This window comes from Oncorhynchus keta, unplaced genomic scaffold (assembly GCF_023373465.1).
Source record: "Oncorhynchus keta strain PuntledgeMale-10-30-2019 unplaced genomic scaffold, Oket_V2 Un_contig_12375_pilon_pilon, whole genome shotgun sequence".
Classification (NCBI taxonomy): domain Eukaryota; kingdom Metazoa; phylum Chordata; class Actinopteri; order Salmoniformes; family Salmonidae; genus Oncorhynchus; species Oncorhynchus keta.
In genome coordinates, this window is record NW_026277851.1 from 120,001 (window position 1) to 141,809 (window position 21,809).

The following is a 21,809-nucleotide window of genomic DNA, read 5'->3' on the forward strand; positions in this document are numbered from 1 at the left end:
AAGGGACTAGGGTGCTATTTGGGATGGTTCCTATGTCATTAGATGGAGGATGTACCTATGATGTGTCTAATTCAGCTGCAGGAGAAATAAAGAATCAATTGACACTACCGAGTCGCCTGTCTGTCTGTCTTACTCTGCCCTACCGAGTCGCCTGTCTGTTACTCTGCCGAGTCGCCTGTCTGTCTGTCGCTCTACCGAGTCATCTGTCTTACTCTGCCCTAACGAGTCGCCTGTCTGTCTGTTGCTCTGCCGAGTCGCCTGTCTGTCTGTTGCTCTGCCGAGTCGCCTGTCTGTCTGTTGCTCTGCCGAGTCGCCTGTCTGTCTGTTGCTCTGCCGAGTCGCCTGTCTGTCTGTTGCTCTGCCGAGTCGCCTGTCTGTCTGTTGCTCTGCCGAGTCGCCTGTCTGTCTGTTGCTCTGCCGAGTCGCCTGTCTGTCTGTTGCTCTGCCGAGTCGCCTGTCTGTCTGTTGCTCTGCCGAGTCGCCTGTCTGTCTGTTGCTCTGCCGAGTCGCCTGTCTGTCTGTTGCTCTGCCGTCTGTCGCCTGTCTGTCTCTTGCTCTGCCAGTCGCCTGTCTGTCGCTCTGCCGAGTCGCCTGTCTGTCGCTCTGCCGAGTCGCCTGTCTGTCGCTCTGCCGAAGTCGCCTGTCTGTCGCTCTGCCGAGTCGCCTGTCTGTCGCTCTGCCGAAGTCGCCTGTCTGTCGCTCTGCCGAGTCGCCTGTCTGTCGCTCTGCCGAGTCGCCTGTCTGTCGCTCTGCCGAGTCGCCTGTCTGTCGCTCTGCCAACAGTCGCCTGTCTGTCGCTCTGCCAGTCGCCTGTCTGTCGCTCTGCCGAGTCGCCTGTCTGTCGCTCTGCCCGAGTCGCCTGTCTGTCGCTCTGCCGAGTCGCCTGTCTGTCGCTCTGCCGAGTCGCCTGTCTGTCGCTCTGCCGAGTCGCCTGTCTGTCGCTCTGCCGAGTCGCCTGTCTGTCGCTCTGTCGCCTGTCTGTCGCTCTGCCGAGTCGCCTGTCTGTCGCTCTAGTCGCCTGTCTGTCGCTCTGCCGAGTCGCCTGTCTGTCTGCTCTGCCGAGTCGCCTGTCTGTCTGCTCTGCCGAGTCGCCTGTCTGTTTTCTGCCTCTGTTACTTTGTGTGGAGGAGCCAGACTAAGCCCTTCCAACAGAAGGAAATGATCTGGTGGAACAGAACAAGAAACAGGGAAGGTGGATAATGAAGAGGGGAGTCTAGTCTACCCCCCCTCTCTCCCTAGTCTACCCTCTCTCTCTCTCCCACCCTAGTCTACCCTCTCTCCCTCCCTCCCTAGTCTACCCTCTCTCTCTCTCCCACCCTAGTCTACCCTCTCTCTCTCCCACCCTAGTCTACCCTCTCTCTCTCCCACCCTAGTCTACCCTCTCTCTCTCCCTCTCACCCTAGTCTACCCCCTCTCTCTCTCCCACCCTAGTCTACCCTCTCTCTCTCCCACCCTAGTCTACCCTCTCTCTCTCTCCCACCCTAGTCTACCCTCTCTCTCTCTCTCTCCCACCCTAGTCTACCCTCTCTCCCTCTCTCTCTCTCCCATCCTAGTCTACCCTCTCTCTCTCTCTCCCACCCTAGTCTACTCTCTCTCTCTCTCTCCCACCCTAGTCTACCCCTCTCTCTCTCTCTCTCTCTCCCACCCTAGTCTACCCTCTCTCTCCCACCCTAGTCTACCCTCTCTCTCTCTCTCCCACCCTAGTTGACCCTCTCTCTCTCTCCCACCCTAGTCTACCCCCTCTCTCTCCTCCCACCCTAGTTGACCCTCTCTCTCTCTCCCACCCTAGTCTACCCTCTCTCTCTCTCCCACCCTAGTCTACCCCACCCTCCCTTCCTTTTCTGTTGCAGATGTGAATGTTCTACTAAGTCTTTTCTACTTCTCCCCTTTTTGCGGAAGTTTCTATTTTCTCCCTCCCCCCGCTTTTTTTTTTACAGAAGCAAGTTCTGCCTCTACCGCTCCCTTCAGCCCCGTCTCTTTTTTTGCAGAAGTTTGTTTTCGCTCACCCCTCCCTCCCTTCCTGCCCGCTCACCCCGGCCTCACCCCTCCCTCTGTTCCTCTTTTTGCGGAAGCAACTTTTTCTACCTCCTTCTCGTCTACAGAAGTGTCTGTTCTCTCTCCGTCACTCTGTCGGTAGCTTTCGCGTCGACTGGCCAGAGTCCGCGAGCTGTTCTCTCCAGTCATCTCTCCTTCCGTATCATCCCTCCATCTCAGGGTAAGTACAAGTTCTCTCGGTTGACCGGTCATGTCCAGACATGTCTGGTTGGTTCTACTGATAAACAGACAACCAGGCAGAAACTTTTTTTTACTCAACGCAAAACAATGAAAAGGAAGGAAACGAGGAAAAGTTACCAAGATGACACGTTTTCAACGTTGTGTAATGAGGGAGGCAGGACTCGAACCCTCGACCTTTCTCGCCCGAGCGCGCGCACACACACTCTCACCGGCCAAGCACGCGCACTGTCGTGGCTGCAAGGTTCCGATCCCACTTCTGACACCAGTGTAATGAAACAGGCAGGGAAGCAGGACTCGAACCCTTGACCTTTCTAGCCCGAAAGTCCAGCGCGCGCTATAAGCGGCACAGTCGATATCCGCTCTTATAAACCGCCCCAGGGTCGTTACAGTAGAGAGAGAGAGAGACACAGGGTCCCATCACAGCAGCAAGATTTGTGACCTGTTGCCACGAGAAAAGGGCAACCAGTGAAGAACAAACACCACTGCAAATACAACACATTTATGCTTATTTATTTTATCTTGTGTCCTTTAACCATTTGTACATTGTTACAACACTGTATATATATATAATATGACATTTGTAATGTATTTATTGTTTTGAAACTTCTGTATGTGTAATGTTTACTGTTCATTTGTATTGTTTATTTCACTTTATATATTATCTACCTCACTTGCTTTGGCAATGTTAACACATGTTTCCCATGTCAATAAAGCCCTTGAATTGAATTGAATTGAGAGGCCAGCAGCAGATAGAGGGACTTTGTTCCAGCTGTAGAGCTGCAGTGACACCACTGTTCTGTTTGGAGTCAGACACGCCCGCTTTACGTTAGTCCGGGAACCATGGCAATAACAGTTGGTTAGCTCGCGTGTCGCCGCTGTTCTGTGTGGAGTCAGACACGCCAGCTTTACGTTAGTCCGGGAACCATGGCAATGACAGTTGGTTAGCTCGCGTGTCGCCGCTGTTCTGTTTGGAGTCAGACACGCCAGCTTTACGTTAGTCCGGGAACCATGGCAATAACAGTTGGTTAGCTCGCGTGTCGCCGCTGTTCTGTTTGGAGTCAGACACGCCAGCTTTACGTTAGTCCGGGAACCATGGCAATAACAGTTGGTTAGCTCGCGTGTCGCGCTGTTCTGTTTGGAGTCAGACACGCCAGCTTTACGTTAGTCCGGGAACCATGGCAATGAGTTGGTTAGCTCGCGTGTCGCCGCTGTTCTGTGTGGAGTCAGACACGCCAGCTTTACGTTAGTCCGGGAACCATGGCAATAACAGTTGGTTAGCTCGCGTGTAAAGCCGCTGTTCTGTGTGGAGTCAGACCACGCCAAGTTTACGTTAGTCCGGGAACCATGGCAATGACAGTTGGTTAGTCGCGTGTCGCCGCTGTTCTGTTTGGAGTCAGACCACGCCCGCTTTACGTTAGTCCGGGAACCATGGCAATAACAGTTGGTTAGCTCGCGTGTCGCCGCTGTTCTGTTTGGAGTCAGACCACGCCAGCTTTACGTTAGTCCGGGGAACCATGGCAATGTTAGTTGGTTAGCTCGCGTGTCGCCGCTGTTCTGTTTGGAGTCAGACACGCCAGCTTTACGTTAGTCCGGGAACCATGGCAATGACAGTTGGTTAGCAACACGCCTTATTTGAAGACGTAGCGGACAACTTTAAACAGACCGTTTCCTGTTATTCCAAGGCTACGTGGTGTTGATGTGTTATATACAGTGTGTCTGTTTGACTTGTAGCATTCATTTCATGCCACAGGGGCTCAGTCTAACACAACCTAGACCTGACTGTATCTATGTCGGTCTCTCAATTCAATTCAAGGGCTTTATTGGCATGGGAAACATGTGTTAACATTGCCAAAGCAAGTGAGGTAGATAATATATAAAGTGAAATAAACAATACAAATTAACAGTAAACATTACACATACAGAAGTTTCAAAACAATAAAGACCTTTCTCTCTCTCTCTCTGAAGTTTTCAGTTAGATGGTGATTTTATGACCAATTTAAAGTGTGTGTGACGTTTTAATTTTTTTTTTTTATTCAACAGGAACTACAGAGGCCTCTCATTGGCTCATCTCACTTCCTGTTTCTGCATTGTCCCGATTTGGTTATGTCTTACCACAGCTTCTTGCTCGAGCCAATCAGCTGCCACTCCTGGAACAAGGACCGGACCCGTGAGTAGGACACTCTCTCTGATTGGTCAATTGGACTTCCTCGACTACAACAGAAGTAGAATCACTAGAGGAAACCCAACTCAGATGGTGTTGAACAGGAACTCACAAAGCTGAGTTGTAGTGAAGTTAATTTGATATTCATTACAGGTAGTATTGAAACACACCAAGATAACTGAAATTAAATTAAAAGTTTAATTAAAAAAAAAAAAAAAAAACAGGCTTATGTTGAGTGAGTCTGACGGGGGGCTGTGATTGGCTCCCATGTGGCTGGAGGTATTTCCTGTTGTAGCGAGAGGGCTGTGATTGGCTCCCATGTGGCTGGAGGTATTTCCTGTTGTAGCGAGAGGGCTGTGATTGGCTCCCATGTGGCTGGAGGTATTTCCTGTTGTAGCGAGAGGGGCTGTGATTGGCTCCCATGTGGCTGGAGGTATTTCCTGTTGTAGCGAGAGGGGCTGTGATTGGCTCCCATGTGGCTGGAGGTATTTCCTGTTGTAGCGAGAGGGGTGGTGTTCTGGGTCTCTCAGAGACGTCTGTGTTCTACAACTCCATATTTGGGTTGTTTCGATCTGAGTCTTCGGTTTCTGCTCAAAATGGACGGTGGGTCTGGGCAGAGCACACAGACACAGACACACCACGCGCGCACAACCACAGTGTGTGAGTCATACAAACAGGAACAGGAGGTGAACTGGCGGTTTTCAATTCTGACACGAGAGAAACGCACTGAGAGGCAGACAGACACGCTGAGAGAAACACACTGATAGGCAGACAGACACGCTGAGAGAAACACGCTGAGAGGCAGACAGACACGCTGAGAGGCAGAAACACGTGAGAGGCAGACAGACACGCTGATCAGACAGAGACAGACACGCTGAGAGGCAGACAGACGCGCTGAGAGGCAGACAGACGCGCTGAGAGGCAGACAGACGCGCTGAGAGGCAGACAGACGCGCTGAGAGGCAGACAGACACACACATAGATGTGAGAGGAGTGTGACCTTGCTTCCCACGCTATACTGTTGCAAACACACTCACTCACACAAAACAACAGCCCTCTGAATATAATGTAATATCTCCCTATAGAGATTGATCTGATGATATAGTGTGATCTCTCCCTATAGAGATTGATCTGATAGATATAGTGTGATCTCTCCCTATAAAGATTGATCTGATATATATATAGTGTGATCTCTCCCTATAGAGATTGATCTGATATATATAGTGTGATCTCTCCTATATATGAGAGATTGATCTGATGATATAGTGTGATCTCTCCCTATAGAGATTGATCTGATCTGATGATATATATAGTGTGATCTCTCCCTATAGAGATTGATCTGATATATATAGTGTGATCTCTCTATATAGAGATTGATCTGATGATATATATAGTGTGATCTCTCCTATAGAGATTGATCTGATATATATAGTGTGATCTCTCCCTATAGAGATTGATCTGATATATATATAGTGTGATCTCTCCTATAGAGATTGATCTGATATATATAGAGATTGATCTGATATATATAGTGTGATCTCTCCCTATAGAGATTGATCTGATATATATAGTGTGATCTCTCCCTATAGAGATTGATCTGATATATATAGTGTGATCTCTCCTATAGAGATTGATCTGATATATATATTGATCTCTCCCTAGATTGATCTGATGATATATAGTGTGATCTCTCCCTATAGAGATTGATCTGATATATATAGTGTGATCTCTCCCTATAGAGATTGATCTGATATATATAGTGTGATCTCTCCCTATAGAGATTGATCTGATATATATAGTGTGATCTCTCCCTATAGAGATTGATCTGATGATATATAGATTGATCTCTCTGATATATATAGTGTGATCTCTCCTATAGAGATTGATCTGATGAGATTGATCTGATTGATCTGATATATATAGTGTGATCTCTCCCTATAGAGATTGATCTGATATGATATATAGTGTGATCTCTCCCTATAGAGATTGATCTGATGATATAGTGTGATCTCTCCTATTATCTGATGATATATATATTGATCTGATGATATATATAGTGTGATCTCTCCCTATAGAGATTGATCTGATATATATAGTGTGATCTCTCCCTATAGAGATTGATCTGATGATATAGTGTGATCTCTCCCTATAGAGATTGATCTGATATATATAGTGTGATCTCTCCCTATAGAGATTGATCTGATGATATATATAGTGTGATCTCTCCCTATAGAGATTGATCTGATATATATAGTGTGATCTCTCCCTATAGAGATTGATCTGATATATATATAGTGTGATCTCTCCCTATAGAGATTGATCTGATATATATAGTGTGATCTCTCCCTATAGAGATTGATCTGATATATATAGTGTGATCTCTCCCTATAGAGATTGATCTGATATATATATAGTGTGATCTCTCCCTATAGAGATTGATCTGATATATATAGTGTGATCTCTCCCTATAGAGATTGATCTGATATATATAGTGTGATCTCTCCCTATAGAGATTGATCTGATATGATATAGTGTGATCTCTCCCTATAGAGATTGATCTGATGATGTATATAGTGTGATCTCTCCCTATAGAGATTGATCTGATATATATATAGTGTGATCTCTCTATAGAGATTCCTATAGAGATTGATCTGATGATATAGTGTGATCTCTCCCTATAGAGATTGATCTGATGATATAGTGTGATCTCTCCCTATAGAGATTGATCTGATATATATAGTGTGATCTCTCTATATAGAGATTGCTCTGTGAACAATATATAGTGTGATCTCATCTATAGAGATTGATCTGATATATATAGTGTGACTATAGAGATTGATCTGATGATATATAAGTGTGATCTCTCCCTAAGATTCATATATAACTCCCTATAGGATTGATCTGATATATATAGTGTGACTCTAGAGATTGATGATGTGAGATTGATCTGATATATATGATCTTATAGAGATTTATCTGATATATATAGTGTGATCTCTCTATATGGATCTCTGTGTCCCCCCTCGGGACCAAGTGGACCAAGATTCTGAACTGAATAGTGGACAGGTCCCGTTATATTTATAGAGATTGATCTGTTCTTAGTTTCTGGCCCCCTCCCTCCCATCTCTCCAGGTATAGACTGGGCTCCAGACGGTAACTTTATTCCCCCTCCCATCTCTCCAGGTATAGACTGGGCTCCAGACAGTAACTCTATGCCCCTCCCCTCCCATCTCTCCAGGTATAGACTGGGCTCCAGACAGTAACTCTATGCCCCCTCCCATCTCTCCAGGTATAGACTGGGCTCCAGACAGTAACTCTATGCCCCCCTCCCATCTCTCCAGGTATAGACTGGGCTCCAGACAGTAACTCTATGCCCCCTCCCATCTCTCCAGGTATAGACTGGGCTCCAGACAGTAACTCTATGCCCCCCTCCCATCTCTCCAGGTATAGACTGGGCTCCAGACAGTAACTCTATTCCCCCTCCCATCTCTCCAGGTATAGACTGGGCTCCAGTCAGTAACTCTATGCCCCCCCCTCCCATCTCTCCAGGTATAGACTGGGCTCCAGACGGTAATTCTATGCCCCCCCTCCCATCTCTCCAGGTATAGACTGGGCTCCAGACAGTAACTCTATGTCCCCCTCCCATCTCTCCAGGTATAGACTGGGCTCCAGACAGTAACTCTATGCCCCCCTCCCATCTCTCCAGGTATAGACTGGGCTCCAGACAGTAACTCTATGCCCCCCTCTCCCATCTCTCCAGGTATAGACTGGGCTCCAGACAGTAACTCTATGCCCCCCCTCCCATCTCTCCAGGTATAGACTGGGCTCCAGACAGTAACTCTATGCCCCCCTCCCATCTCTCCAGGTATAGACTGGGCTCCAGACAGTAACTCTATGCCCCCTCCCATCTCTCCAGGTATAGACTGGGCTCCAGACAGTAACTCTATGCCCTCTCCCATCTCTCCAGGTATAGACTGGGCTCCAGACGGTAATTCCATGCCCCCCCCCTCCCTATCTCTCCAGGTATAGACTGGGCTCCAGAGAGTAACCGTATCGTGACCTGTGGGACGGATCGTAACGCGTATGTCTGGTCTCTGAAGGGGGAGGTGTGGAAGCCCACCCTGGTCATCCTCCGTATCAACCGGGCTGCTCGCTGTGTCAGCTGGTCTCCCAAGGAGAACAAGTTCGCTGTGGGTAGCGGGTCACGCCTCATATCCATCTGCTACTTTGAACAGGAGAATGACTGGTGAGGACTAGACAGGACTGGGTTGAACTATATCTGTTATAGAGAATGACTGGTGAGGACTAGACAGGACTGGGTTGAACTATATCTGTTATAGAGAACAGGAGAATGACTGGTGAGGACTAGACAGGACTGGGTTGAACTATATCTGTTATAGAGAATGACTGGTGAGGACTAGACAGGACTGGGTTGAACTATATCTGTTATAGAGAACAGGAGAATGACTGGTGAGGACTAGACAGGACTGGGTTGAACTATATCTGTTATAGAGAACAGGAGAATGACTGGTGAGGACTAGACAGGACTGGGTTGAACTATATCTGTTATAGAGAATGACTGGTGAGGACTAGACAGGACTGGGTTGAACTATATCTGTTATAGAGAATGACTGGTGAGGACTAGACAGGACTGGGTTGAACTATATCTGTTATAGAGAACAGGAGAATGACTGGTGAGGACTAGACAGGACTGGGTTTAACGATATAACTGTTTCAGTTTTGTTCCCTATGTAACAGGCTCTGTCCTCAATACCACCCTGTCCTCAATACCATCCTAGTCCCTGTCCTCAATACCATCCGAGTCCCTGTCCTCAATACCATCCGAGTCCCTGTCCTCAATACCATCCTAGTCCCTGTCCTCAATACCATCCTAGTCCCTGTCCTCAATACCATCCGAGTCCCTGTCCTCAATACCATCCGAGTCCCTGTCCTCAATACCATCCGAGTCCCTGTCCTCAATACCATCCGAGTCCCTGTCCTCAATACCATCCGAGTCCCTGTCCTCAATACCATCCGAGTCCCTGTCCTCAATACCATCCGAGTCCCTGTCCTCAATACCATCCGAGTCCCTGTCCTCAATACCATCCGAGTCCCTGTCCTCAATACCATCCGAGTCCCTGTCCTCAATACCATCCCTGTCCTCAATACCATCCTGTCCTCAATACCATCCTGTCCTCAATACCATCCTGTCCTCAATACCATCCTAGTCCCTGTCCTATGTAACAGGCTCTGTCCTTCAACCATATCTCAACCAGGTTTCGACCACATCTCAACCGCGTTTCGACCATATCTCAACCACGTTTCGACCATATTTCAACCACATTTCAACCCTGTTATTCCCAGGTGGGTCTGTAAGCACATCAAGAAGCCGATCCGTTCCACCGTCCTCAGTCTGGACTGGCATCCTAACAACGTGCTGCTGGCGGCTGGATCCTGTGACTTCAAATGCAGGTAGAGAGACCGTCAGAGACCACCGCCTCAGAGACCATGTTTCAGCCTCATCAGTAGAGAGACCGTCAGAGACCATGTTTCAGCCTCATCAGTAGAGAGAGACCGTCAGAGACCATGTTTCAGCCTCATCAGTAGAGAGAGACCATGTTTCACCGTAGAGAGACCCAGAGACCATGTTTCAGCCTCATCAGTAGAGAGAGACCGTCAGAGACCATGTTTCAGCCTCATCAGTAGAGAGAGACCGTCAGAGACCATGTTTCAGCCTCATCAGTAGAGAGACCGTCAGAGACCATGTTTCAGCCTCATCAGTAGAGAGAGAGCCCGTTTCAGAGACCATGTTTCAGCCTCATCAGTAGAGAGAGAGAGACCGTCAGAGACCATGTTTCAGCCTCATCAGTAGAGAGAGACCGTCAGAGACCATGTTTCAGCCTCATCAGTAGAGAGAGAGACCGTCAGCCTCATCAGAGACCATGTTTCAGCCTCATCAGTAGAGAGACCGTCAGAGACCATGTTTCAGCCTCATCAGTAGAGAGACCGTCAGAGACCATGTTTCAGCCTCATCAGTAGAGAGACCCAGACTCATCAGAGACCATGTTTCAGCCTCATCAGTAGAGAGAGACAGACCGTCAGAGACCATGTTTCAGCCTCATCAGTAGAGATGAGACAGACCGTCAGAGACCATGTTTCAGCCTCATCAGTAGAGAGAGACAGACCGTCAGAGACCATGTTTCAGCCTCATCAGTAGAGAGACCGTCAGAGACCATGTTTCAGCCTCATCAGTAGAGACAGACTGTCAGAGACCATGTTTCAGCCTCATCAGTAGAGAGAGAGACAGACCGTCAGAGACCATGTTTCATCCTCATCAGTAGAGAGAGACCATGTTTCAGACCGTCAGAGACCATGTTTCAGCCTCATCAGTAGAGAGACAGACCGTCAGAGACCATGTTTCATCCTCATCAGTAGAGAGACAGACCGTCAGAGACCATGTTTCAGCCTCATCAGTAGAGAGAGACAGACCGTCAGAGACCATGTTTCAGCCTCATCAGTAGAGAGACAGACCGTCAGAGACCATGTTTCATCCTCATCAGTAGAGACAGACCGTCAGAGACCATGTTTCATCCTCATCAGTAGAGAGAGAGACCGTCATAGACCATGTTTCAGCCTCATCAGTAGAGAGACTGTCAGAGACCATGTTTCAGCCTCATCAGTAGAGAGAGAGAGACCATCAGAGACCATGTTTCAGCCTCATCAGTAGAGAGACCGTCAGAGACCATGTTTCAGCCTCATCAGTAGAGAGAGAGACCGTCAGAGACCATGTTTCAGCCTCATCAGTAGAGAGAGACAGACTGTCAGAGACCATGTTTCAGCCTCATCAGTAGAGAGAGACAGACCGTCAGAGACCATGTTTCAGCCTCATCAGTAGAGAGAGAGACCGTCAGAGACCATGTTTCAGCCTCATCAGTAGAGAGAGACCGTCAGAGACCATGTCAATTCTCTTCCCTCTCCCCCTTAATATATTACCCCCTCTCTCTCTCCCCCAGGGTTTTCTCGGCCTACATTAAGGAGGTGGAGGAGAAGCCCGGACCCACAGTGTGGGGGTCCAAGATGCCGTTTGGAGAGGTGCTGTTTGAGTCTGGGCCCTCAGCAGGGGTGTCAGGGGGGGCTGGAGATGGGGCAGGAGGGGGATGGGTCCACGGGGTCTGTTTCTCCCACAGCGGGAACCGCCTGGCCTGGACATCGCATGACTCGACTGTGGCGATCGCAGAGGGAGGCAAGAACAGCACGTAAGGAGAGAGAACACTGATCTGTGTGTATTCTGGTATCAGTAGAGGGAGGCAAGACCGGCACGTAAGGAGAGAGAGGACACTGATCTGTGTGTATTCTGGTATCAGTAGAGGGAGGCAAGACCAGCACGTAAGGAGAGAGAGGACACTGATCTGTGTGTATTCTGGTATCAGTAGAGGGAGGCAAGACCAGCACGTAAGGAGAGGGAACACTGATCTGTGTGTATTCTGGTATCAGTAGAGGGAGGCAAGACCAGCACGTAAGGAGAGAGAGGACACTGATCTGTGTGTATTCTGGTATCAGTAGAGGGAGGCAAGACCAGCACGTAAGGAGAGAGAGGACACTGATCTGTGTGTATTCTGGTATCAGTAGAGGGAGGCAAGACCAGCACGTAAGGAGAGAGAGGACACTGATCTGTGTGTATTCTGGTATCAGTAGAGGGAGGCAAGACCAGCACGTAAGGAGAGAGAGGACACTGATCTGTGTGTATTCTGGTATCAGTAGAGGGAGGCAAGACCAGCACGTAAGGAGAGAGAGGACACTGATCTGTGTGTATTCTGGTATCAGTAGAGGGAGGCAAGACCAGCACGTAAGGAGAGAGAGGACACTGATCTGTGTGTATTCTGGTATCAGTAGAGGGAGGCAAGACCAGCACGTAAGGAGAGAGAGGACACTGATCTGTGTGTATTCTGGTATCAGTAGAGGGAGGCAAGACCAGCACGTAAGGAGAGAGAGGACACTGATCTGTGTGTATTCTGGTATCAGTAGAGGGAGGCAAGACCAGCACGTAAGGAGAGAGAGGACACTGATCTGTGTGTATTCTGGTATCAGTAGAGGGAGGCAAGACCAGCACGTAAGGAGAGAGAGGACACTGATCTGTGTGTATTCTGGTATAAGTAGAGGGAGGCAAGACCAGCACGTAAGGAGAGAGAGGACACTGAGCATGGCGCTTGTAACGCCAGGGTAGTGGGTTCGATTCCCGGGACCACCCATACGTAGAATGTATGCACACATGACTGTAAGTCGCTTTGGATAAAAGCGTCAGCTAAATGGCATATACTATACTATATACTACTGATCTGTGTGTATTCTGGTATCAGTAGAGGGAGGCAAGACCAGCACGTAAGGAGAGAGGACCTGATCTGTGTGTATTCTGGTATCAGTAGAGGGAGGCAAGACCAGCACGTAAGGAGAGAGAGGAACACTGATCTGTGTGTATTCTGGTATCAGTAGAGGGAGGCAAGACCAGCACGTAAGGAGAGAGAGGACCCTGATCTGTGTGTATTCTGGTATCAGCAGTCTGATCTCTCTGTGTTTATTCTAGGATCAGTCGTCTGATCTCTCTGTGTGTATTCTAGGATCAGCAGTCTGATCTCTCTGTGTGTATTCTGGTATCAGCAGTCTGATCTCTCTGTGTGTATTCTAGGATCAGTCAGCAGTCTGATCTCTCTGTGTGTATTCTAGGATCAGCAGTCTGATCTCTCTGTGTGTATTCTAGGATCAGCAGTCTGAGCTCTGAGACCCTTCCTCTGCTGTGTGTCAGCTTTATCACTGAGAACAGCCTGGTGGCCGCTGTGAGTACACACACACACACACACACACACACACACACACACACACACACACACACACACACACACACACACACACACACACACACACACACCCTTCCCCTCTCTCTCTCCTGTGTCTGTCTCACTGTGTCTCTCTCTCTCTCTCTCCTGTGTCTGTCTCGTCTCTCTCTCTCTCTCTCTCCTGTGTCTGTCTCACTGTCTCTCCTCTCTCTCTCTCTCCTGTGTCTGTCTCACTGTGTCTCTCCTCTCTCTCTCTCCTGTGTCTGTCTCACTGTGTCTCTCCTCTCTCTCTCTCTCCTGTGTCTGTCTCACTGTCTCTCTCTCTCTCCTGTGTCCGTCTCACTGTGTCTCTCCTCTCTCCTCTCTCTCCTGTGTCTGTCTCACTGTGTCTGTCTCACTGTGTCTCTCCTCTCTCTCTCCTGTGTCTTTCTCACTGTGTCTGTCCTCTCTCTCCTGTGTCTCTCACTGTGTCTCTCCTCTCTCTCTCTCTCCTGTGTCTGTCTCACTGTGTCTCTCTCTCTCTCTCTCTCTCCTGTGTCTGTCTCACTGTCTCTCCTCTCTCCTGTGTCTGTCTCACTGTGTCTCTCCTCTCTCTCCTGTGTCTGTCTCACTGTGTCTCTCCTCTCTCTCCTGTGTCTGTCTCACTGTCTCTCCTCTCTCCTCTCTCTCCTGTGTCTGTCTCACTGTGTCTGTCTCACTGTGTCTCTCCTCTCTCTCTCCTGTGTCTGTCTCACTGTGTCTCTCCTCTCTCTCTCCTGTGTCTGTCTCACTGTGTCTCTCCTCTCTCTCCTGTGTCTGTCTCACTGTGTCTCTCCTCTCTCTCTCCTGTGTCTGTCTCACTGTGTCTCTCCTCTCTCTCTCCTGTGTCTGTCTCACTGTGTCTCTCCTCTCTCTCTCTCTCTCTCTCTCTCTCTCTCGTGTCTGTCTCACTGTGTCTCTCCTCTCTCTCTCCTGTGTCTCTGTCTCTCCTCTCTCTCTCTCTCTGTGTCTCTCCTCTCTCTCTCTCTCTCTCTCTCTCTCTCTGTCTGTCTCACTGTGTCTCTCCTCTCTCTCTCTCTCTCTCTCTCTCTCTCTCTCTCTCTCTCTCTCTCTCTCTCTCTCTCTCTCTCTCTCTCTCTCTCTCTCTCTCTCTCCTGTGTCTGTCTCACTGTGTCTCTCCTCTCTCTCCTCTCTCTCCTGTGTCTGTCTCACTGTGTCTCTCCTCTCTAGGGTCATGACTGCTACCCAGTGCTGTTTGTGTATGACGGTACTAAGGGCTCAGTAACGTTCGGAGGGAAGCTGGACGTTCCCAAGCAGACGTCTCAGAGAGGGATCAGCGCCAGGGAACGCTTCCAGAACCTGGACCGCCGAGCCACCTCGTCTGAGACCACCGAGCAGGGCCTGGAGAGTCTGCACAAGAACAGCATCAGGTGGGGTGGGGGGGTGTATTTCTGGGGTTGTAATGACTGTGTGTGTGTGGGGCCGTTGTGTGTGTCTGGGGGAGAGTGTGTGTGTGTGTGGGGCAGTGTGTGTGTGTGTGACCACCGAGGGGCCTGGAGTCTGCACAAGAACAGCATCAGGTGGGGTGGGGGGGTGGTGTATTTCTGGGGTCGTAATGACTGTGTCTGGGGTGTGTGTGTGTGTGTGTGTGTGTGTCTGGGGTCGTAGTGTGTGTGTGTGTCTGGGGTGTGTGTGTGTGTGTGTGTGTGTGGGGTCGTAGTGTGTGTGTGTGTGTGTGTGTGTGTGTCTGGGGTCGTAGTGTGTGTGTGTGTGTGTGTCTGGGGTCGTAGTGTGTGTGTGTGTGTCTGGGGTCGTAGTGTGTGTGTGTGTGTGTGTGTCGTAGTGTGTGTGTGTGTGTGTGTCTGGGGTCGTAGTGTGTGTGTGTAGTGTGTGTGTGTGTGTGTCTGGGGTCGTAGTGTGTGTGTGTGTCTGGGTCGTAGTGTGTGTGTGTGTGTGTGTGTGTGTGTGGTGGGGGTCGTAGTGTGTGTGTGTCTGGGGTGTGTGTGTGTGTGTCTGGGGTCGTAGTGTGTGTGTGTCTGGGGTCGTAGTGTGTGTGTGCTAACTGTCTCTTTGTATTTCAGTCAGATCTCTGTGCTGGAAGGAGGGAAGAGTAAATGTTCCACGTTCTGTACAACTGGGATGGACGGAGGTATGGTCACCTGGGCGTCAAGGTACACACTACACTACACACACTACACTACACTACACACTACACACTACACACTGCACACACACACTACACTACACACACACTACACTACACACTACACACACACACACTGTGTGTGTACACTACACACTACACACACACACACAGTGTGTGACACACTGGGGTGTGTGTGTGTGTGTGTGTGTGTGGTCATAGTGTGTGTGTGTCTGACACATTACCGTCGTCATGACATCTGGAATAGTTGTGCAGTGAAGAGACGATGTCTAAATATCCTCTTCTTCTGTTCCCAGAGTCTGGAGTCTGATACCATGACCCTCTTCTTCTGTTCCCAGAGTCTGATACCATGACCCTCTTCTTCTGTTCCCAGAGTCTGAGTCTGCCCTGAAGGATCTACCACCCCTTCTTCTGTTCCCAGACCAGTCTGATACCATGACCGTCTCTTCTGGAATAGTTGTTGAAGAGTCGATGTCTGAAATGACCCTCTTCTTCTGTTCCCAGAGTCTGGAGTCTGATACCATGACCCTCTTCTTCTAATAGTCTGATACCATGACCCTCAGCCGACCAGCCGACCAGCCGGGATATGAAGAAATCTCACCTCTTTTGCCTTTCTGCTTCTCTGCGTCTGTCTGTCTCAGCTGCTGCTGGAGACATCTCCTTTCTGTCTGTCTCTGTTGAGCATCTGCTCGAAGCACGGCAGCCATGACAACGACGTCTGCGTTCCACATGGCACCCTGTTCTTTTATATAGTAGACCAGGACCCATAGGACACCATGTGAGACACATCTTGTTTGTTTTGTTCTATCTTCTTATCATCTTTGTTTTAGAATCCAGAATCCAGGAAATTCTTTGTGAGAGATGTTGTTCTGTTCTGTCAGGTGTTCTATACTGATAGTTCTTTTATATTGGTAGACCAGGACCCATAGGACACCATTAGAACAAAAACCAAGATGTGTCTCAATCTTCTTATCTTCTTTGTTTTAGAATCCAGGAAATGCGTTCTGTTCTGTCAGGTGTTCTATACTGATAGTTGTACCTGGACATACAGCTGTGTTCTTAATATATACGGCACGATTCACATTGGCTACTGGAATTAGTTTACTTGGATTTTAAGTTTTGATGTTCACACATGAATTTGTTGGATTTACAGCACAGGACCAAGAATAAAATAATATCTAAACTTGAGATTTTTCACATCAAATTTAAAAAATAAATAAAATCGAATGGACTAATGAAAAAAGATGACAGTTTTGATACTGCAGTTAAAGTGCAGTTAAAATGCAGTAAGTGCAGTCGACTGTGGTATTTTGGACGTAGTAATTTCAGAATAACTGCAGTTAAACTGCACGCTGACCGCATATTTAATTTTCATAACGGGAAATGATTCCGAATTGTAATTAATTTGGTTGGAGGCAGGTGATTTAGTTTACTGTGTGATGTATTATATCTGTGGTAAGTTGCAGGTGCCTACAGGGTTAAAAAACAAAACAAAAAGCCATTCAAACCAGTTTTGAAAAGTGGAAACAGGACATTCTGCTCCGATGAACTCCGTTATCAAGTTGTCGATATATTAGAGCGCAACTGTTCGCCAAAGGACTTATTATAGTAGGAGTGGAAGGCTACAGCAGGTATATATAATCATGAAGAAAAGCCAAGCAGCGGTACCTGTTAAAATGCTTATGCTGGTCATAATATTGCATTTTAATAAATGATTTACTATCATAGACGGTGTGTGTGTTTCTGTCCAAGTGTTTTGATAAGACTGATCTGACGGCAACTAGTAACTGTTATGAAAATGTGGTCGAGACACGCCGAGTTTCAGACCGCAGTTTTTATATTATTATTTTATATTATTATTATTCACGTAGATTAAAACGAACAAAAGTCTTGGTTAAAGATGTTGGGTTCAAGCTGTGCTGGACGTGTGTTTTTTTTTTATGTTAAATATTACGACACATGATGATGTTGACAGAAATTCCGACTTGCTGCTGAAGCCGTTTTGTTCTAGAAAATAAAGAGAAAGATTCAACTGTTCTCCAACCCGGTATCTCTGGCAGCTTAAAAACAACAGCATGACTTGGGTCCAGATTGAACCGTTACCGAATCCGGTAAAAAAAAAAAAAAACATATTAATAATAATAATAATAATAATGAAAATAATAATAATAATGATGAAAGAAAAAAAAAAAAAGTTAAAAAAAATATATTTTTATTTTTTCTTCCGCGACGCAGGAAGACTGTTTCCCTAGAAACCGTTTACATCGTTCGCACTTCCGGGTGTTGCCTGCTCTGACTCACGCGCATTTTATCGCCGCTGCAGCAGCACCGTCGGCATCCCGGATACCCACCAGCAGCACCGTCGGCATCCCGGATACCCACCAGCAGCACCGGGTTTAGATGTCTTTTAGAGATCTAGTAGCAATCAAGACGGGACGGTCGAGAATAAAAGCCGCTGCTGTGAAACACACAACTCTGAAGACATATTTTCTATCGTTACACCCACGTCTCTCTACTGTTGCTTTTTTTTTCACCCCCCCCTTCACATTTTAAATGAATCTTGTAAGGTATGTGGTTTATTTATTTTTATTTTTAAAAAATAAATTGCACCTTAAATGTGTAAAACATCGCGACTCCCAGTTAGTAGACGTTGTACCAACGTTTTGAATGTGTTGGTTTGATAAACCGAACAGACCGATATCGCTCCAATAACCCAGCTGTGATGTTTCTAACCTATTTGTGACTCCCTGTGACTGCTGTCCTATATTAGTTGGGTTTTATGTAACGCTATTATTTAGGTACAATAGTGTAACGACCCTGGGTTTATAAGCGCCGATATCGACTGTGCCTGCTGGACTTCGGGCTAGAAGGTCGAGGGTTCGAGTCCTGCTCCCCGCCGTTTCATTACAATATGATATATTATAATAATACAATGCTAATACACCGTTGGAGTGGTTGAATGTCTGAGTTGGGTCGACGTCGCCCGGGAGCTGATCTGTTTTACAGTAGAATAATGAATACCGATTATGGTCCTTATCGATAATACCGGACCCCCTCTACTGGACCGCGGGAAACCGACAGGACCGCGCAGGGACGTGTGACTTCTACTACTCTTATTTTATATCAGTTTCCTTGTATAGGCTGCACTACCATGACTAATACCGGACCCCTGTTTCCATGGGTTTCTGATTTAAAGACTGATGCATTTCCACCAGTAGACCTTTACTAGGGGGGGGGGGTTGTCAGTAAGCATCTACACCAGTAGACCTTTACTAGGGGGTTGTCAGTAAGCATTTACACCAGTAGACCTTTACTAGGGGGGTTGTCAGTAAGCATTTACACCAGTAGACCTTTACTAGGGGGGTTGTCAGTAAGCATTTACACCAGTAGACCTTTACTAGGGGGGTTGTCAGTAAGCATTTACACCAGTAGACCTTTACTAGGGGGGGTTGTCAGTAAGCATTTACACCAGTAGACCTTTACTAGGGGGGTTGTCAGTAAGCATTTCCACCAGTAGACCTTTACTAGGGGGGGTTGTCAGTAAGCATTTACACCAGTAGACCTTTACTAGGGGGGTTGTCAGTAAGCATTTACACCAGTAGACCTTTACTAGGGGGGGTTGTCAGTAAGCATTTACACCAGTAGACCTTTACTAGGGGGGTTGTCAGTAGCATTTCCACCAGTAGACCTTTACTAGGGGGGGGGGTTGTCAGTAGGCATTTACACCAGTAGACCTTTACTAGGGGGGTTGTCAGTAAGCATTTACACCAGTAGACCTTTACTGGGGGGTGTTGTGACAGGAGATGACAGATAGGTAGTTGTATTGTTACTAGACCTGCTTACAACACTTTGTCTTGTCAGAAGATAGGCATTTGGACCACTGACTACAGACCTTTACTAGGTCTGGACACACTGTACAGACAGGCATTTCCACCAGACAGACAGACAGGTCTTGACTACAGACAGACAGTAAGCATTTCCACTACAGTAGACCTTTACTACAGACAGACAGACAGGTCTGGTTGACTACAGACAGACAGCAGGTTTCCACTACAGTAGACCACTGACTACAGACAGACAGACAGGTCTGGGCTGACAGACAGACAGACAGGTCTGGACACACTGACTACAGACAGGCAGACAGGTCTGGACACACTGACTACAGACAGACAGGTCTGGACACACTGACTACAGACAGACAGGTCTGGACACACTGACCACAGACAGGCAGACAGGTCTGGACACATTGACTACAGACAGACAGACAGGTCTGGACACACTGACTACAGACAGACAGACAGACAGACAGGTCTGGACACACTGACTACAGACAGACAGGTCTGGACACACTGACCACAGACAGGCAGACAGGACACTGCAGTCAGAAAGAGAGAGTGTCACACACAGAGTCTGGACTAGGGGTAGCCCTGCTGGGCTTTGGCTCTGTGATCTGTTTGTCTGGCCTGGCCATGTGTGTGTGGCCTGGGGCTCAGGTCATTAACAGACAGCTTGATAACCTAATTAACAGAACTGCCAGCTGTCTGTATAGGGAGGGAGGGATGGAGGAGGAGGGGGGAGGGATGGTAGGGGAGGGAGGTATTGATGGAGGGGAGGGGGGATTGATGGAGGGGAGGGAGGGATGGAAAGAGGGGGTAGAGCGAGATGAAAAGAGAGGGTAGAGAGGTGGAAAGAGAGAGAGAGAGGGTAGAGATGCAGAGAAAGAGAGGTGGAGAGAAAGAGAGAGGTGGAAAGAGCGAGAGACGTGGAAAGAGAGAGAGGGTAGAGATGGAGAGAAAGAGGTGGAAAGAGAGAGAGGGTAGAGATGGAGAGAAAGAGAGAGGGTAGATATGGAGAGAGAGGTGGAAAGAGAGGTGGAGAGAGAGGGTAGAGATGGAAAGAGGGGTGGAAAGAGAGGAGAAGGAGGACGTCCCTGTATTCAGGCCAGTTGCTGTGTGTTTAGAGACTAGAGAGAGACAACCTCAACCTACTGTATAGTGTTTAGAGAGGGACAACCTCAACCTACTGTATAGTGTTTAGAGACTAGAGAGGACAACCTCAACCTACTGTATAGTGTTTAGAGAGAGACAACCTCAACCTACTTTATAGTGTTTAGAGACTAGAGAGAGACAACCTCAACCTACTGTATAGTGTTTAGAGAGGGACAACCTCAACCTACTGTATAGTGTTTAGAGAGTAAAAAGATCACCTCACCCTACTGTATAGTGTTTAGAGAGAGACAACCTCAACCTACTGTATAGTGTTTAGAGACTAGAGAGGGACAACCTCAACCTACTGTATAGTGTTTAGAGAGGGACAACCTCAACCTACTGTATAGTGTTTAGAGACTAGAGAGGGACAACCTCAACCTACTGTATAGTGTTTAGAGAGAGACAACCTCAACCTACTGTATAGTGTTTAGAGACTAGAGAGAGACAACCTCAACCTACTGTATAGTGTTTAGAGACTAGAGAGGGACAACCTCAACCTACTGTATAGTGTTTAGAGACTAGAGAGGGACAACCTCAACCTACTGTATAGTGTTTAGAGACTAGAGAGACAACCTCAACCTACTGTATAGTGTTTAGAGAGAGACAACCTCAACCTACTGTATAGTGTTTAGAGAGGGACAACCTCAACCTACTGTATAGTGTTTAGAGAGAGACAACCTCAACCTACTGTATAGTGTTTAGAGACTAGAGAGGGACAACCTCAACCTACTGTATAGTGTTTAGAGAGACAACCTCAACCTACTTTATAGTGTTTAGAGACTAGAGAGGGACAACCTCAACCTACTGTATAGTGTTTAGAGTCTAGAGAGGACAACCTCAACCTACTGTATAGTGTTTAGAGACTAGAGAGAGACAACCTCAACCTACTGTATAGTGTTTAGAGAGGGACAACCTCAACCTACTGTATAGTGTTTAGAGACTAGAGGGACAACCTCAACCTACTGTATAGTGTTTAGAGACTAGAGAGACAACCTCAACCTACTGTATAGTGTTTAGAGGACAACCTCAACCTACTGTATAGTGTTTAGAGACTAGAGAGGGACAACCTCAACCTACTGTATAGTGTTTAGAGAGAGACAACCTCAACCTACTGTATAGTGTTTAGAGAGAGACAACCTCAACCTACTGTATAGTGTTTAGAGAGAGACAACCTCAACCTACTGTATAGTGTTTAGAGACTAGAGGACAACCTCAACCTACTGTATAGTGTTTAGAGAGAGGGACAACCTCAACCTACTTTATAGTGTTTAGAGACTAGAGAGAGACAACCTCAACCTACTGTATAGTGTTTAGAGACTAGAGAGAGACAACCTCAACCTACTGTATAGTGTTTAGAGAGAGAGACAACCTCAACCTACTGTATAGTGTTTAGAAAGGGACAACCTCAACCTACTGTATAGTGTTTAGAGACTAGAGAGAGACAACCTCAAC

General features: G+C 47.5%; 1 protein-coding gene and 3 long non-coding RNA genes across 11 annotated transcripts in view; 3 read left to right on the forward strand and 1 right to left on the reverse strand.

Annotated features, from left to right (window-relative positions):
• Positions 1-107, forward strand: part of LOC127917907 (uncharacterized) — a 1,122-nt gene extending 1,015 nt beyond the window's left edge. For both annotated transcript variants that reach the window (XR_008097982.1, XR_008097983.1), the window contains exon 2: positions 1-107. This exon is cut by the window's left edge. This is a non-coding gene — a long non-coding RNA (uncharacterized LOC127917907).
• Positions 108-2,046: 1,939 nt separating this feature from the next.
• LOC127917910 (uncharacterized) lies at positions 2,047-7,166 on the forward strand. Of its 6 annotated transcripts, none has more exons than XR_008097989.1 (3): positions 2,047-2,215; positions 4,276-4,402; positions 7,154-7,166. It is a non-coding gene; the product is annotated as an uncharacterized LOC127917910 (long non-coding RNA). The 6 variants fall into 6 exon arrangements; XR_008097993.1 differs by lacking the exon at positions 7,154-7,166 and adding an exon at positions 7,077-7,095; XR_008097992.1 differs by lacking the exon at positions 7,154-7,166 and adding an exon at positions 7,039-7,057.
• Positions 7,167-8,390: 1,224 nt separating this feature from the next.
• LOC127917896 (actin-related protein 2/3 complex subunit 1B-A-like) lies at positions 8,391-17,780 on the forward strand (the record flags this gene model as incomplete). Its single annotated transcript, XM_052500968.1, has 7 exons — positions 8,391-8,641; positions 9,760-9,867; positions 11,409-11,651; positions 13,151-13,226; positions 14,436-14,635; positions 15,287-15,376; positions 17,693-17,780. Coding segments are annotated over 7 exons (1,056 nt in total), but the record flags the coding sequence as incomplete, so codon positions are not given.
• Positions 17,781-20,603: 2,823 nt separating this feature from the next.
• Positions 20,604-21,407, reverse strand: LOC127917911 (uncharacterized). 2 transcript variants are annotated; one of them, XR_008097995.1, is made up of 4 exons: positions 21,383-21,407; positions 20,966-21,000; positions 20,765-20,806; positions 20,604-20,652 (listed from the first exon to the last, which is right to left on the reverse strand). It is a non-coding gene; the product is annotated as an uncharacterized LOC127917911 (long non-coding RNA). The 2 variants fall into 2 exon arrangements; XR_008097994.1 differs by lacking the exon at positions 21,383-21,407 and adding an exon at positions 21,036-21,060.
• Positions 21,408-21,809: the final 402 nt, after the last annotated feature.